This window comes from Symphalangus syndactylus, chromosome 11, assembly GCF_028878055.3.
Source record: "Symphalangus syndactylus isolate Jambi chromosome 11, NHGRI_mSymSyn1-v2.1_pri, whole genome shotgun sequence".
Classification (NCBI taxonomy): domain Eukaryota; kingdom Metazoa; phylum Chordata; class Mammalia; order Primates; family Hylobatidae; genus Symphalangus; species Symphalangus syndactylus.
The window spans coordinates 127,320,909-127,334,716 of NC_072433.2; the positions used below are offsets into that span (position 1 = coordinate 127,320,909).

General features: G+C 47.3%; 1 protein-coding gene across 20 annotated transcripts in view; it reads left to right on the forward strand.

The window, feature by feature from the left end:
* The window catches only part of PLCG2 (phospholipase C gamma 2), a 178,017-nt gene that overhangs the window by 129,675 nt on the left and 34,534 nt on the right, over positions 1 to 13,808 (forward strand). For all 20 annotated transcript variants that reach the window (XM_055299698.2, XM_063612482.1, XM_063612481.1 and 17 more), the window contains 4 exons: positions 917 to 1,117; positions 2,975 to 3,094; positions 9,821 to 10,001; positions 11,531 to 11,602. In XM_055299698.2, coding sequence (XP_055155673.1) covers positions 917 to 1,117; positions 2,975 to 3,094; positions 9,821 to 10,001; positions 11,531 to 11,602 — 574 coding nt within the window. The remainder of the gene's footprint in view (positions 1 to 916; positions 1,118 to 2,974; positions 3,095 to 9,820; positions 10,002 to 11,530; positions 11,603 to 13,808) is intronic.

The following is a 13,808-nucleotide window of genomic DNA, read 5'->3' on the forward strand; positions in this document are numbered from 1 at the left end:
CTGGAGTCTTACTATGTTGCCCAGGCTGGCTTCGAACTCAGCTCAAGCAATCCTCTGGCTTTGGCCTCCTAAAGTGCTAGGATTACAGCTGTAAGCCATTGCACCTGGCTGAAAATTAGAATACTAATAGCACGCAAATAATACTGGACACCTAAATGATGCTTACCATGTGCCGGGCAGTATTCCAGACACCTTGTGTGTGTGGTCTCATTTACTCTTCAGGATGCCTTTTTGAGGTGGACGTTGTTATCATCCCTGTCAGACCGCTAGGGTAGTAATACACCATGGCTCAGACAGGACGGGTGACCTGCTCCAGGACACTTAGCTCATATGTGGCAGAGCTGGGATTTGAATCCAGGCATCCTGGCTCTAGAGAAGCAGTTATATAGATAAAAGGGGGATAGAGTGGGGTGGGGTGGGGGAAGTAGGTAGAATGTTCTGGAATCCAGGCTGAGGGTCTAGCCTATGCTGAAGCCCTGCACCTGTTTTTTTTTTTTTTTTTTTTGTGATGGAGTCTCGCTCTGTCACCCAGGCTGGAGTGCAGTGGCGTGATCTCGGCTCACTGCAACCTCCATCTCCCAGGTATAAGTGATTGTCCTGCCTCAGCCTCCCAAGTAGCTGGGATTACAGGCATGCACCACCATGCCCAGCTAATTTTTGTATTTTTAGTAGAGACGAGATTTCACTGTATTGGCCAGGCTGGTCTCGAGCTCCTAACCTCAGGTGATCCACCCATCTCGGCCTCCCAAAGTGCTGGGATTACAGGCATGAGCCACTGCGCCCAGCCTCCTGTGTCTGTTCTAGGAGCAGAGGGAAGGTTGTGTGGCCACATGTAATGTCCCCCCCTCTGAGACCCTGGCTGCCACAATGGCCTGACCTGTGTTCTCCCAGCACTGATGGCGTCCTCTCCCCGCAGGCGGTCAGGCCGGGTCCAGCACTGCCGGATCCGCTCCACCATGGAGGGCGGGACCCTGAAATACTACCTGACTGACAACCTCACCTTCAGCAGCATCTATGCCCTCATCCAGCACTACCGCGAGACGCACCTGCGCTGCGCCGAGTTCGAGCTGCGGCTCACGGACCCTGTGCCCAACCCCAACCCCCACGAGTCCAAGCCGTACGTGTCTGAGGGTGGAGCAGGAGGCAGGCGGTGGTCGGGTTAGCTCCAGCAGGCAGAGAAGCTGGCCTGGTGGTTCAGTTGGGCCAGACCCCCAGGACACCCTCGCCCCAGCCCACCGGCGTCTCAAAATTGCCGAGGTGGCTGGTTTCGAAATTCCTGGCACCGTGACCTGTGTCCTTTTCTCTTTTCTTTCTTTCCTCCCCTTTCTTTACTCTTTTCCCTTTCTTCTGCTTTGTCTTCATAGCCCCGAGACTTTGGGCTTTGATTTTCAGAGGGTCATTTTGGCCCGGGGATATTCTCCTACCTTTCGGAGCTCCTTCCTGTTTGTTCTGAAAATGAACAAGGAAACAATGATTATAAAAGTCTCCCTCTGATTTTTTTATCTAGTGAAATGAGTATCAAGCTAGGCCTTGCGAAGGGTCAACAAATTCCGGGAATAAAGAAAAAACAAATTTTAGGCAGAAAGCTGCAAAAATGTACATTTCCGAGGAGGCCGTATTACTTAACAGCAACTTTTTTTTTTTTTCACTTTTTCTGTCAAATTTTCCTATGGATTGCCTCTTAAAACTTGCTATTTATTATCTTAAGAAATAACCCGAAAACAACCAAACCCTGTGAAACTCCTGCTGTGCTCTCCGTCTTCGATTTTCTGAGACACAATAACTGTGCCTCCCTGGGAGCCTGGCTTTTCAGGTTTGGGCTGCTTGGGTGGATGAAGACGAATCAATTTTTTGAGACAAGGTGTTGCTCTGTTGCCCAGGTTGGAGTGCAGTGGAACAATCAGGGCTCACAGCAGCCTGGAGCTCCTGGGCTCAAGTGATCCTCCCAACTCAGCCTCCTATCTGGGACTACAGGTGTGTGCGACTGTGCCCAGCTAATTAATTAATTTATTTATTCTGAGACTGGGTCTTGCTCTGTCTCCCAGGCTGGAGTGCAATGGCACGATCTCAGCTTACTGCAACCTCTGCCTCCCAGGTTCAAGAGATTCTTGTGCGTCAGCCTCCTGAGTAGCTGGGATTTATAGGTGCACACCACCGGGCCTGGCTAATTTTTGTATTTCTTTTTTTTTCTTGAGACAGAGTCATATTCTGTCGCCCAGGCTGGAGTGCTGTGGCATGATCTTGGCTTACTGCAACCTCCGCTTCCTGGGTTCAAGTGATGTTCCTGCCTCAGTCTCCCAAGTAGCTGGGACTACAGGCCCCTGCCACCGTGCCCTGCGAATTTTTTTGTACTTTTAGTAGAGACGGGGTTTCACCGTGTTAGCCGGGATGATCTTGATCTCCTGACCCCATGATCCGTCCGCCTCGGCTTCCCAAAGTGCTGGGATTACAGGCGTGAGCCACCGCGCCTGGCCCAATTTTTGTATTTTTAGTGGAGATGGAGTTCTGCCATGTTGGTCAGGCTGGTCTCGAACTCCAGGCTTCAAGCGATCCGCCTGCCTTGGCCTCCCAAAGTGCTGGGATTACAGGCATGAGCCACTGTGCCCAGGCTATTTTATTTTTTATAGAGATGGGATCTCATTGTGTTGGCCAGGCTGGTCTCAAACTCCTGACCCCAAGTGATCCTCCTGCCTAAGCCTCCCAAAGTCCTGGGATTTCAGGAGTGAACCACTGTGCCCGGCCCAGTGTATTATTTTGGGCTAGAAACACACCCCCGGGGTCTCCCACTGTGCTTTTCACAAGTTGCTCTTTTCTGAGCTGCCTTTGGCTGGGGAAGTGCACTGTGTGGTTTCCATGGCCGTTTCCAGGGCCAGGTTCCAGGTGTCACTGGTGCCATTATCTTGTCCTCCGCGGGTGGCCCACTGACAACCTGGAGACCGCTCACCTGGTCGTTTTCCCTGGCCCTGTGTCGCAGGTGGTACTATGACAGCCTGAGCCGTGGAGAGGCAGAGGACATGCTGATGAGGATTCCCCGGGACGGAGCCTTCCTGATCCGGAAGCGAGAGGGAAGCGACTCCTACGCCATCACCTTCAGGTGGGTGCGAGGGTGGGAGGCACACACCCTCCAGAGGGACTTGGCAAGGACAGATGCAGACAGACAAGGGGGAACTTCAGGTGGAGGCTCACCTGCAGTGTCCCTGCCCCCCAAGCATCAGCGACAACAACAACCACAGCAAAAGCCGCTGCGAGAATGCGCGCTCCAGTGTGCCAGGCGCAGTCTGTGTTCTCCAGGGCAGGATGTTCTGTAGTAACTCACTTTGGCTTCTAGTAACTCTGTGGGGTTGACATCACCATGATCCGTATTTCTCAGAGGAGGAAACTGAGGCACAGCAAAATTAAGTAACTTGCTGAAGCATGCAGCCAGTAAGTGGTGGAGCTGGGATTCGAACCCAGATAGCCCAGGCCTGTGATGATATACATCTGGTTTCCTCCCATCTGCAGCTGCTGCCAAACCACCTCTAGGCCTGTGGTTCTCTAATTTTACCCCAAAACACCAGATTCCCCCACTTCCACTAATGACAAGGAGCGGAGGAGTGACTCAGACTCCCTGTAGCCTACTGTCCCTCCATCTCCTCAGCCCCAGCGTTTCCCTGAATGTTCTTACAGTGGTAACAGTCTGCCATATGTTGAGTTCCTAACTGTGTTCTAGACACTGGGCTGCCTTCAAGGCCTCATCTGATTGAATCCTTTGCTACAGCCTGTGAGAGGTAAGTCTAGTTATTGCAAGGGAGGAAACAGGCCCAGAGAGGTTAAGTGACCTGCCTGGAGTCACACAGCCTCATAGTCAGCTGAGTCTGAGGGTCAGATGCAGGCCTGTCTGTCTCCCAAGCCTAAGCTCTTCACTCCAGAGTCTCCAGCCAGATGCCTGGGGGCCAAATCAGGCCTGTGGTCATCTTTTGTACACTGATGTGAAAAACTGAGAAATTTCACTAAAAACTCAGATTGCTTCTTGTGAAAAATGGGAGGCAGTGGACGCTCTGGGCCTCTGTTTTCACGTGGGCGTGGTGGTGCTGGCTGCATGGCAGCTGCTGGGGGGCATGTGGTTTGCCCCTGTCCACTCCTCTCCCCGTTCCCTCTGCCCTAGTCCCATCTCCTGGTGACCCTGCCAGGCTGCCCCCTGGGCGTTTGGATTTCCCTTCCTCTTTGCCTGCACCACTATGCCTGAGCCACCTCCCTGGGGACCGTGGTGATGGGCATTATCACTGCAGTTTACTGAGGACCTACTGTGTACTGGCTCCAGCCAGAGAGCAGCCTTCCACCAGCATGGCTCTTCTGTACTCTGTGTTTCCAAGAGGGAGACCTGGGCTTCTCAGCGTTGGTGCCTCTGCCCTTTGCACTTTCCCCCAAACCTCTTAGTGGTGCCTCCTCAGCCTGGATGGGGAGGAGGTGTGTTCAGTCTGCTGCACACGGATTGAAAACATGCTGTGTGCCAGGTCCCAGGTGGGGTGTTGGCACTACCACGGTGCTGTCATCCTGTGCAAGTGATGGCAACTAAACTCAACTGGCTGAAACTGAGGTGCCCAAGAGGTGAGACAGCTCTGACACAACCGGATCGGGGCCTCACCTGACGATGGTCAGGATGCCACCTGTATGTGCATGCTGGTGTTACTGTCCATCAGCTTCTGTTTCAGGTGGCTGTACCTTGGGCTGCCAGGACACTGTCTGGCAGAAAGGATGGCCCCGTCCCTGAGCCAGGTGGCGTGATTCTGACAGGCCATCTGGGGATGGGGTTGGGGTCACTTCAGTGGGACCACGTGGATGACGAGGTTGGGTGGGTCCTCAGGTTGACTGCCTGACTTACATACACGCCCCGTTAAGTTTGTGAGCCTGTCTTCCCCATGAGATTGGAGGTGTCTTGAGAATGGAAGTTTTTATTTTTTAGGAGTTAATAGATGCTCGGTGAGCACGTACTGTGTGCCGGGCCTTGTGCTGGACTCCAGAAACGGAGGAGTAATCAAAACAGCCCGGGCCTTGCTCTCTCAGGCTAGTGGTCTGGCAGGGATGAGAGATGTTGCCTTACTCCAAGTGTTTCTTGCTTTTGACCTGTTTCTGCTTATGTAACATTGGCCGGGATGGAGTTGGTGGTCAGTGAATGCTGGCTCAGTGAATCAATCAGCAAGGATGGCAGCTCCCCACCTCCCCACGGCCCACTGTCAGGGAAGCTCAGTCCACACAGCGTTTCTCAAAGAGTAGGGGGTGTGAGGACTGATCCTCTTGTGTTGGGATGTTGAACTTCCCTGGTCCCTACCCACTGCATGTCTATCTGGGACCCTAAGTCACTGTAACAATAAAAAATAACATCCCTGCCCCAGGACACACACTTTTTCAAACCCTCTCTGGTTAGGGTTTGGGGTAAAGCATCACCGTCCTTCTGTGAGAAGCACTGAGGAGGTTTGAGCACATAAGGAAATCAGAATAGTATTTTGTAGGGAGTGCTACAGAGCGATTGGTCAGGCAGGGTGGTGAGGGGTGAGTAGGAGGTCTCCAGGGGAATGGATGGGGAATTTGGACCAGGCAGTGGGGGGAACACAGGTCTGGAGGAACTTCTCCTCCTTGCCCTCTGCATATTTGTAAAGTGCCTCTCCTGTGCCAGGCACTGTTCTGGGGTCTGGGGATGTGTAACGAACTTCCGGATAGGTTTCTCCAGGAGAGGAGAAACACCTGCTTTCAAGTCCACAGAGGAAGTGTTGAGTTGTTGCCCCGTTGTGATTGGTGGAAGGCATCTCTTGGGCAGTGAAGCTAGACCTCACGCCGTGGCTGTGGCATCCATGCTCCAGGAGGTTGGAAGATGCAACTCATATTCCAGCCTCGTTCCCATCTGCCCTTCTGATTCTCTTTTCTCCCAAGGAAGTCAGTTGTGGGTTGATTTCAGTTAGGTTTTCCAAACCATTCACTTACTGAGTCCTGCCCGAGTGCCAGATACAGTGCCGACAGCTTACCCCGAATCACCTAACAGACGATGACCCTAACGATCCCCATGCAACAGGGGTTGTGGATCCCCAATGCTGTGGATCGGGAAACTGAGGCTTAGGGGTTCCCTGTGGAAGGAGCCGGAACCTGACCTTGACTGTCTGCCTCGGCACCCCAGGGCCCCCCTGCCTGCCCTGAGGAGCTCTTATAAAAGGTTTTAAAATTAATTTTTAATTACATGAACACTGTAGGAAGATACTCTCCCTAGAAAACATTAAGACATTACAGTGAAGGCTAAAGCCCCCTGTGGTCCTTCTAACCTCAGTAGAGAGGTCCCGGTAGAAAGCACAGTTTTCTAGTTGGTGTGTCCATCCAGACATTTAAAAAATATATACATATTTATACGTGTCTGTATCTGTGGAAAATATATGGTGCCATTTTGTGTGTGGGTATTTTCAATCTATTTTTAGAAAATACAAATGGGATCATTCTGCAGCTTTTCCACTCAGCAGTGCTTCTTTTCTTTCTTCTGTTTTTTAGAAAGAATAAATATTTAATAAAATATCACTGCAAATAAACCACTGAAGCAGAAGTCTTCTAGCATTTTGTTTTTACAGGACTTTCTGACGAAATCGCTTAAAGGAATATATTTTTTTTCAAAAGATTGGAAATCCTTTTTAAAAAAGAAAAATAAAACTTTAAAGCAATGAAAAAGTCTCTCTATAGTGCAAAAAATGTCTTTTCTTGATTTTTTTCCCTGCCATGCAAAATTGTTAAATGAGTAGTATGCCCATAGAAACTATGTCTCTAGATGCTTTTCCTAATTTATTTAATTGACAAATGTTGTATATATGTATCATGTACAAATGGCGTTTTGAAATATGTATACATGGTGAAATGGCTAAATTGAGATAATAACATATGCACTACCACACATACTTAACCATTTTTTTTTTTTTTTTTTTTTTTGTGGTGAGACTTAAAGTCTACCCTCAGCAATTCTCAAGAATACAGGACATAGTTTTTTTTTTTTGAAATGGAGTCTTGCTTTGTCACCCAGGCTGGAGTGCAGTGGCGTGATCTTGGCTCACTGCAACCTCCGCCTCCTGGGTTCAAGCGAGTCTCCTGCCTCAGGCTCCTGAGTAGCTGGGATCACAGGCATGCACCACCATGCCTGGCTAATTTTTGTATTTTTGGTAAAGATGGGGTTTCACCATGTTGGCCAGGCTGGTATCGAACTCCTGACCTCAAGTGATCCGCCCTCCTTGGCCTCCCAAAGTGCTGGGATTACAGGTGTGAGCCACCGCGCCTGGCCAGGACTTTGTTGTTGACTATAGTCCCTATGCTGTACCATAGATCTCTTGAACTTACTCCTCTTGTCTAACTGAAATTTTGTATCCTTTGACCAACATATCCCAACATCCCTACCTCCCCCTGTCCCAGACCCTGGTAACCACCATTCTACTCTCTACTTCCGTGAGTTTAAACCTTTTTAGGTTTCACATGTGACATCATGTGGTATTTGTTTCTCTGTGCCTCGCTTATTTCACACAGCACAACGTCCTCCAGGTCCATCCATGCTGTTGGAAATGACAGGCTTTCCTTCTTTTTTAAAGCGAATGGTATTCCATTATGTAAATGCACCACATTTTCTTTATCCGTTTATCTGTTGATGGGCAGGCTGATTCTACACCTTGGCCATGGTGAATGGTGCTATGAACATAGGCGTGCAGCTTTCTCTTTGACATACAGAGTTCCTTTCCTTCGGATATTTACCCAGAAGTGGGATTGCTGGATCCCATGGTGTTCTGTTTATAATTTTTTGCGGAACCTCTGTACTGTTTTCCATAGTGGCTATGCTAATTTACAGTCCCACCCACCAGGTGCAGGGGTCCCCTTTTCTCCACATCCTCACCAGCACTTCTCCTTTAGCTAATAGCCAGTCTAACAGGTGTGAGGTGACATCTCATTGTGGTTTTAATTTGCATTTCTCTGATGATTAGTGATGCTGAACATTTTTTACGTAACTGTTGGCCATTTATGTATCTTCTTTTGAGAAATGTCTATTCAGATCCTTTGTCCTTTTTTTTTTTTTTTTTTTTGAGACGGAGTCTTGCTCTGTTGCCCAGGCTGGAGTACAGTGGCATGATCTCGGCTCACTGCAAGCTCCGCTTCCCGGTTTCAGGACGTTCTCCTGCCTCAGCCTCCCAAGTAGCTGGGACTACAGGTGCCCGCAACCACGCCCGGCTAATTTTTTGTATTTTTAGTAGAGACGGGGTTTCACTGTGTTGGCCAGGCTGGTATCGAACTCCTGACCTCAAGTGATCTGGCTGCCTTGGCCTCCCAAAGTGCTGGGATTACAGGTGTGAGCTACCACACCCGGCCTTTGTCCATTTTTAAATTGGGTCATTTATTTTCTTACTATTGAGCTGTTTGACTTCCTTATATATTTTGGATATTGACCCCTTACCAGATGTTCAGTTTGCAGATGTTTTTCCCTTTCTGTAGGTTGTTTCTTTACTCTGTTGATTCTTTCCTTGACTATGTAGAAGTCTCTTAGTTTGATAAAATCCCATTTATCCACTTTCACTTTTGTTGCCTGTGCTTTTGGGGTCATATCTGAAAAATGATTGCCCAGACCAATGCTATGGAGGTTTTCCTCTCTGTTTTCTTCTAGTAGTTTTACAGTTTCAGGTCTTATGTTTAAGTCTTTAATCCATTTTGAGCTGCCTTTTTTGTTTATGTTGTGAGATAATGGTCTAATTTTCTTCTTTTGAAATTGCTATTATTTCTATATAGGAATTTCTTTCAAAATTCTTTTAAATTTTTTAAATATAGGTTTCCCAACCCTACTTATTTAACAGACTGTCCTTTCCCCCTGGTGTGTTCTAGACATCTTTATTGAAGATCAGTTGACTGTAAATGCATGGATTTATTTCTTGGCTGTCTGTTCTGTTCCACTGGTCTCTGTCTGTTTTTATGCCACTGTCGTGCTATTTTTATTACTAAAACTTTGTAGTATATTTTGAAGTAAGATAGTGTGCTATCTCCAGCTTTGTTATTTTTTGCTCAAAATTGCTTTGGCTATTTGGGGTAGACATTTTTAAAAAGACCCTCTTGGCTGTAAACTTAGGGTCGAAAATATTTTTCCTGATGTTTCTGTCTTGCTGATAAAAGCTAATAAAACCAAGGAGGCTCTTCTGTTTTGGATTTTTTCTGCTTCATGTTTCAAACAGATGAAGGAATGAAAGACTTGTTTCTTTTTTGAAAAAAAAAAAAAAAAGTCACTGTTTTGCTAGTTGAGTCACTGAAGACAAGATTTAATAATTTTGAGGTGGGGGGGATTGGCAAACATTTTCTGTGAAAGACCACAGAGTGCATATTTTAGGTTTTGCAGGCCATATGGTCTCTGTTGCAGGTACACAACTCTGCTGTTACCGTGTGAAAACAGCCCCAGACAATGTATAAACAAATGAACTGTAGCTGTGTTTCAATAACGCTTTATTTATAAAAGCAGGTGGTGGGACAGATTTGGCCTACTCTTGACCTAGTTCCCTAGGAAGCTCCTAAAGTCAAGTGCTGTAGTTGGGGAGGAGAGGAAGGGTAAGAGGAGCTGTTGAGTCACTCGGCAATATTTCTTCTGAGACACAGATTCTTCTAGATCTCTTTTGAAAATACCCACATCATTGTTTTCGAATTGTCTTATATTCCATAGGAGGACTACACCCTGTTTATTTACCCGCTTCTCTAAGGCTGGATAACTAGGTTGTATCTAATCAGTGGGGTTTGTATAAAAATTGTTTGGCCACCAGGATCTTGGCACGTCAACCCTGTGTTCTTCCTGTTCCAGGGCTAGGGGCAAGGTGAAGCACTGTCGCATCAACCGGGACGGCCGGCACTTTGTGCTGGGGACCTCTGCCTATTTTGAGAGCCTAGTGGAGCTCGTCAGTTACTACGAGAAGCATTCACTCTACCGAAAGATGAGACTGCGCTACCCCGTGACCCCCGAGCTCCTGGAGCGCTACAATATGGTAGATGGTGGACTCCCTTGTGATTTGGTGGGATTTCTTGTCTGAGGTTGTAACTCATCTGTTCATGAATTCAGCAAATCTCTGAGTATTCACCATGTGTCTGATACTGCTGTAGGTCCTGGGGATACAAACTGAACACAACAGACAAAGACCCTGCCCTTGTGCTGCTTATAGTGTAGTGTTGGGGAGATGCAACAAATGACATTTAAAATATCCATAGCGTGTGCCAGATGGCTATGAGTGCTGAGAAAGACACTGGGCAGGTGGATAAGAGGATACAGAGTGATGGGGAAGGGATTGCAGTTTTCAGAGAGTGGTCTAGGAAGATCTCACTGAAAAGGAATGAGCCATGTGGGTATCTTCTGGAGGAAGAGAGGATAGGATGTGCAAAGGTCCTGAGGTAGGAGCCTGCCTGGAGGCAACGAGAGGAAGTCAGCATGGCTGGAATCCAGCGAGCCCGGGTGGGGGTAGAGCTAAATAAGGACCGGGGGTTCACAGGTGACTTATCATGCAGGGGCTCATAGGCCATTGTAAGACTGTGGCTTTTTCTCTGAGTCATTGGAGAGTTCTGGATGCAGGAGAGACCTGACATGATTACTGTGTCTCCATTCCTACCACAAAGATCATTAATTTATTGAAGAGAGATTTATGGCATCCTGATCATGTGCCAAGGACTGTTCTAGATACTGGGAGTACTGTGGAACAAAATCTGCTTTGGGAAATTTAGGTTCTGGAGAGGAGAGACAGATAGTATACACAATTAAGATGTTTTCAGGTAGCATGAAATATAATAAAGCAAAGAAAACAGGATGGTGTGAAAAGGGGTGGACACTACCTTGGGCTGTGGGAGTGGAGATCAGAGAAGGCCACCTTAAAAGGGGAGAAATATGAGCCAAACATGGAAGACAGCAGTGAATGGGCTCTGGGGAGAAGTGAATGAAGGGGTGACTCTAGGTAGAGGAGTGGCCACACCAGAAGCCCTAAGGTGACATGAGGAACAGAAAGAAGAGTTAGAGAGGAACAGAGAGGTGGTGGCGATGGATCTGGGCAGTGGTGCTAGTAAATGTTCAGACAGCTCTGAGTGGGGTAGGGGAAGGCACTGGTTTGTAGCATTTGCCAATTTCCATGGTGTAAATACTTCCATGGTGGTCAGTTTCAAATTGTTGATGTGCTGTCGTTGAACCTGGAACGTGGAGTCAGGAAGTGATGTACGCAGTGGGCTTTTGTGAGCTGGGAGGTCACTCCAGCACACCACTGGACCTTAGGATTTGTGCTTTTACAAAGGAACACTGTGCCTGGCACGCAGCAGGCCAGGACAGGGCCTCTCTGATTTTGGGTTAGTTTCCAAGTCTGGGGTCCTTCTTTATAGCTTCTTCCTGTGTCTACTCATGGGCCATAAGAAAATTCTATGAGGTTTCAACTCCTCTATCAAAGGATAGGTAACCATAAAGAAGCCTAGAACCCTTGTTATATGTAAGGGCTATTCCAGGAGCATGGATTATTCCATTTCTTTCTTTCTTTTTTTCCAGGAAAGAGATATAAACTCCCTCTACGATGTCAGCAGAATGTATGTGGATCCCAGTGAAATCAATCCGTCCATGGTAGGGTGCTGAACCTCCAATTCACATGATTTTGGAGTCACGAGGCTGATGTGGATTCCATCTTGTTCCCATGGCAGTTATAACAGGGCAAGGGAAGACTTTGGAAAACCCGGCCAAAATAATTTTTTTTTTTTTTTTTGAGAAGAAAGGATGATTGACAATATGAAGTCTAGCTTCAGGGAAAATGTTAATAGAATTCCATCCAAATGCAACAGTGTTTTGCTAAAATTCTGAGGTTTGACGAACCACCTTTGGGCCAAATGGCTTCTAATTAAAAGTCTTTCAAATGTTTTTTGCTCGGTGACAGAGCCCGCGGTGTTTATAAATTCCATTTGGTTCACTGACCTCCTTGCAGCGCAAATGCTATCTCATATTCCCACCCTGACTCTGTTGTGTAATTTCATGCAGGTAGGGATGGATTTTACTTTCAGCCTTCGGCTCCTCCTTGCTAGGTTTCATCTTGAATTTAGTTTGAGCCGGCAGAGGAAGAACTGCAGTGAATTTTCTGTTTGGGGGCCATGTGTCACACAATTAGTGTACAGTGCTCACATAGGAAGGGGCCCTGCTTGTGGGCTGTGTTGAAATCCAGAGATGACTTTCTTTTTTAAAAATTTGTAATCCGTGGCCAATCCAGATGTTTCAGAAAGAAATGAAATCTTGAAAAGCTGTGGGTAAATTGAGCTGTGTGTGAAATGCATTCAGAGACCTTAGTAGCAAAAACTTTTGTTAGTAGTGAAGGATGTTTTGGTGATGAGAACAGTCACCTCTCTAACTGATAAGTGTTCCTTCTGTGGCCTTGGAGAGTGGCTCTGGTCCTTATATCCACCCTTGAAGCAGGATACGCAAGTAGAGGCTGCTCTGTTTGCAGGCGGGGGAAAGAAAGGCAAGGGCACTGCTTAGCCTCTGGCCTCCAGCTTCAGATCCCTGCAGAGCTCCTAGAACCCACATTGCTTCTTATGAAACATCATGGACTATGGCACTGACTCACACTGATGGATCCAGTTCTGGGCTGAGCCTCTTAAAACAGCTGGTTGATGTGGGGCAAGTTACTTTCTCTCTCTGCATCTCAGTTTTCTCATCTGTAAAATGGGCATAATCATATAACTACTTACCTGTTATGGTTGTTGTAAGGATTAAAGGAGATACCTTAAGGCTTGGAACAATGCTTTGACTATACTATAGTTAGCACTTAAGAATTGCAAGCTGTTGTCAGTTTTATCATTATATACATGATCTCATTGAATAGTCTTAACAACCCTGTGAAATATATAAAAATTTAATTCCCATTTCACAGACGGGGGAACTGAGGATCAGAGAGACTCAAACTTATATCATTATTCAAGGGCAGAGCAATGATTTGAACCTACATATCTGACTCTGTAGCCTGTGTTCTGAGGAAGAGTTTTACTGGGCTCCCTGTGAAATTCCTGTTCCCACTTCCTTCGGGTGGGAGGAGAAGGAAGCCGGTGATTTCAACAGGTTTGACAACGTCAGAGCTTTTCCCACTAGTATATGCTTGCCGTGTGGGTGTTCATTTATGCCCGCCAGGCAGAAGGCATGAAAGCAAATTCATTGAAGAAAATTACTATACCAAGGAAGTTCTGTCTGTCTTAGTTCTGTGAACAGAGACCACCTTTTGATGAATTTCACGGAGGAGAAGCTCAGTTACTCTTGCAAAATGTCAGGGTCCTGCAGGAGTGTAGATAGGGGACTGCTGACCTACAAAAAATGAGCAGTGAGGCCCTCAGGACAGGCAGGAAGAATGGGGTTGGCCTTGAGCTTCTGGGAGGCTTGCTGAGCACAGGCGCTGTGATGATGGTCTTGGCTTAATCTAAAAGGCATGTCCTTTCTTTGTTGAGGAAATTGAGCAATATTGTGTCACTATAATATAGGGTCCCTCCCAGCCTAACCCTAAGCCTAACCTTAAACCCTAACCTCTAACCCCAACCCTCAGCCTAAACTCTAACCCTAACCCTAACCCCAGCCCTAAATCCTAACCCCTAACCCTAACCCCTAACCCCTAAGCCTTAACCCCAACCCAGGTACCCTTGGCTCTGACTAGGCCAGTTCTCCTTCACTCCCTGGTGACTTGTTGTGGCCTTGGATCCTTTGCAGTGCCAGTCCCTCTCCAGCAGATGACTTTGTAACCTTGGCCTGAAGCCTCCTGCTCCCCAATGAGAAGAACCAAATGGTACCTGGGAATGCA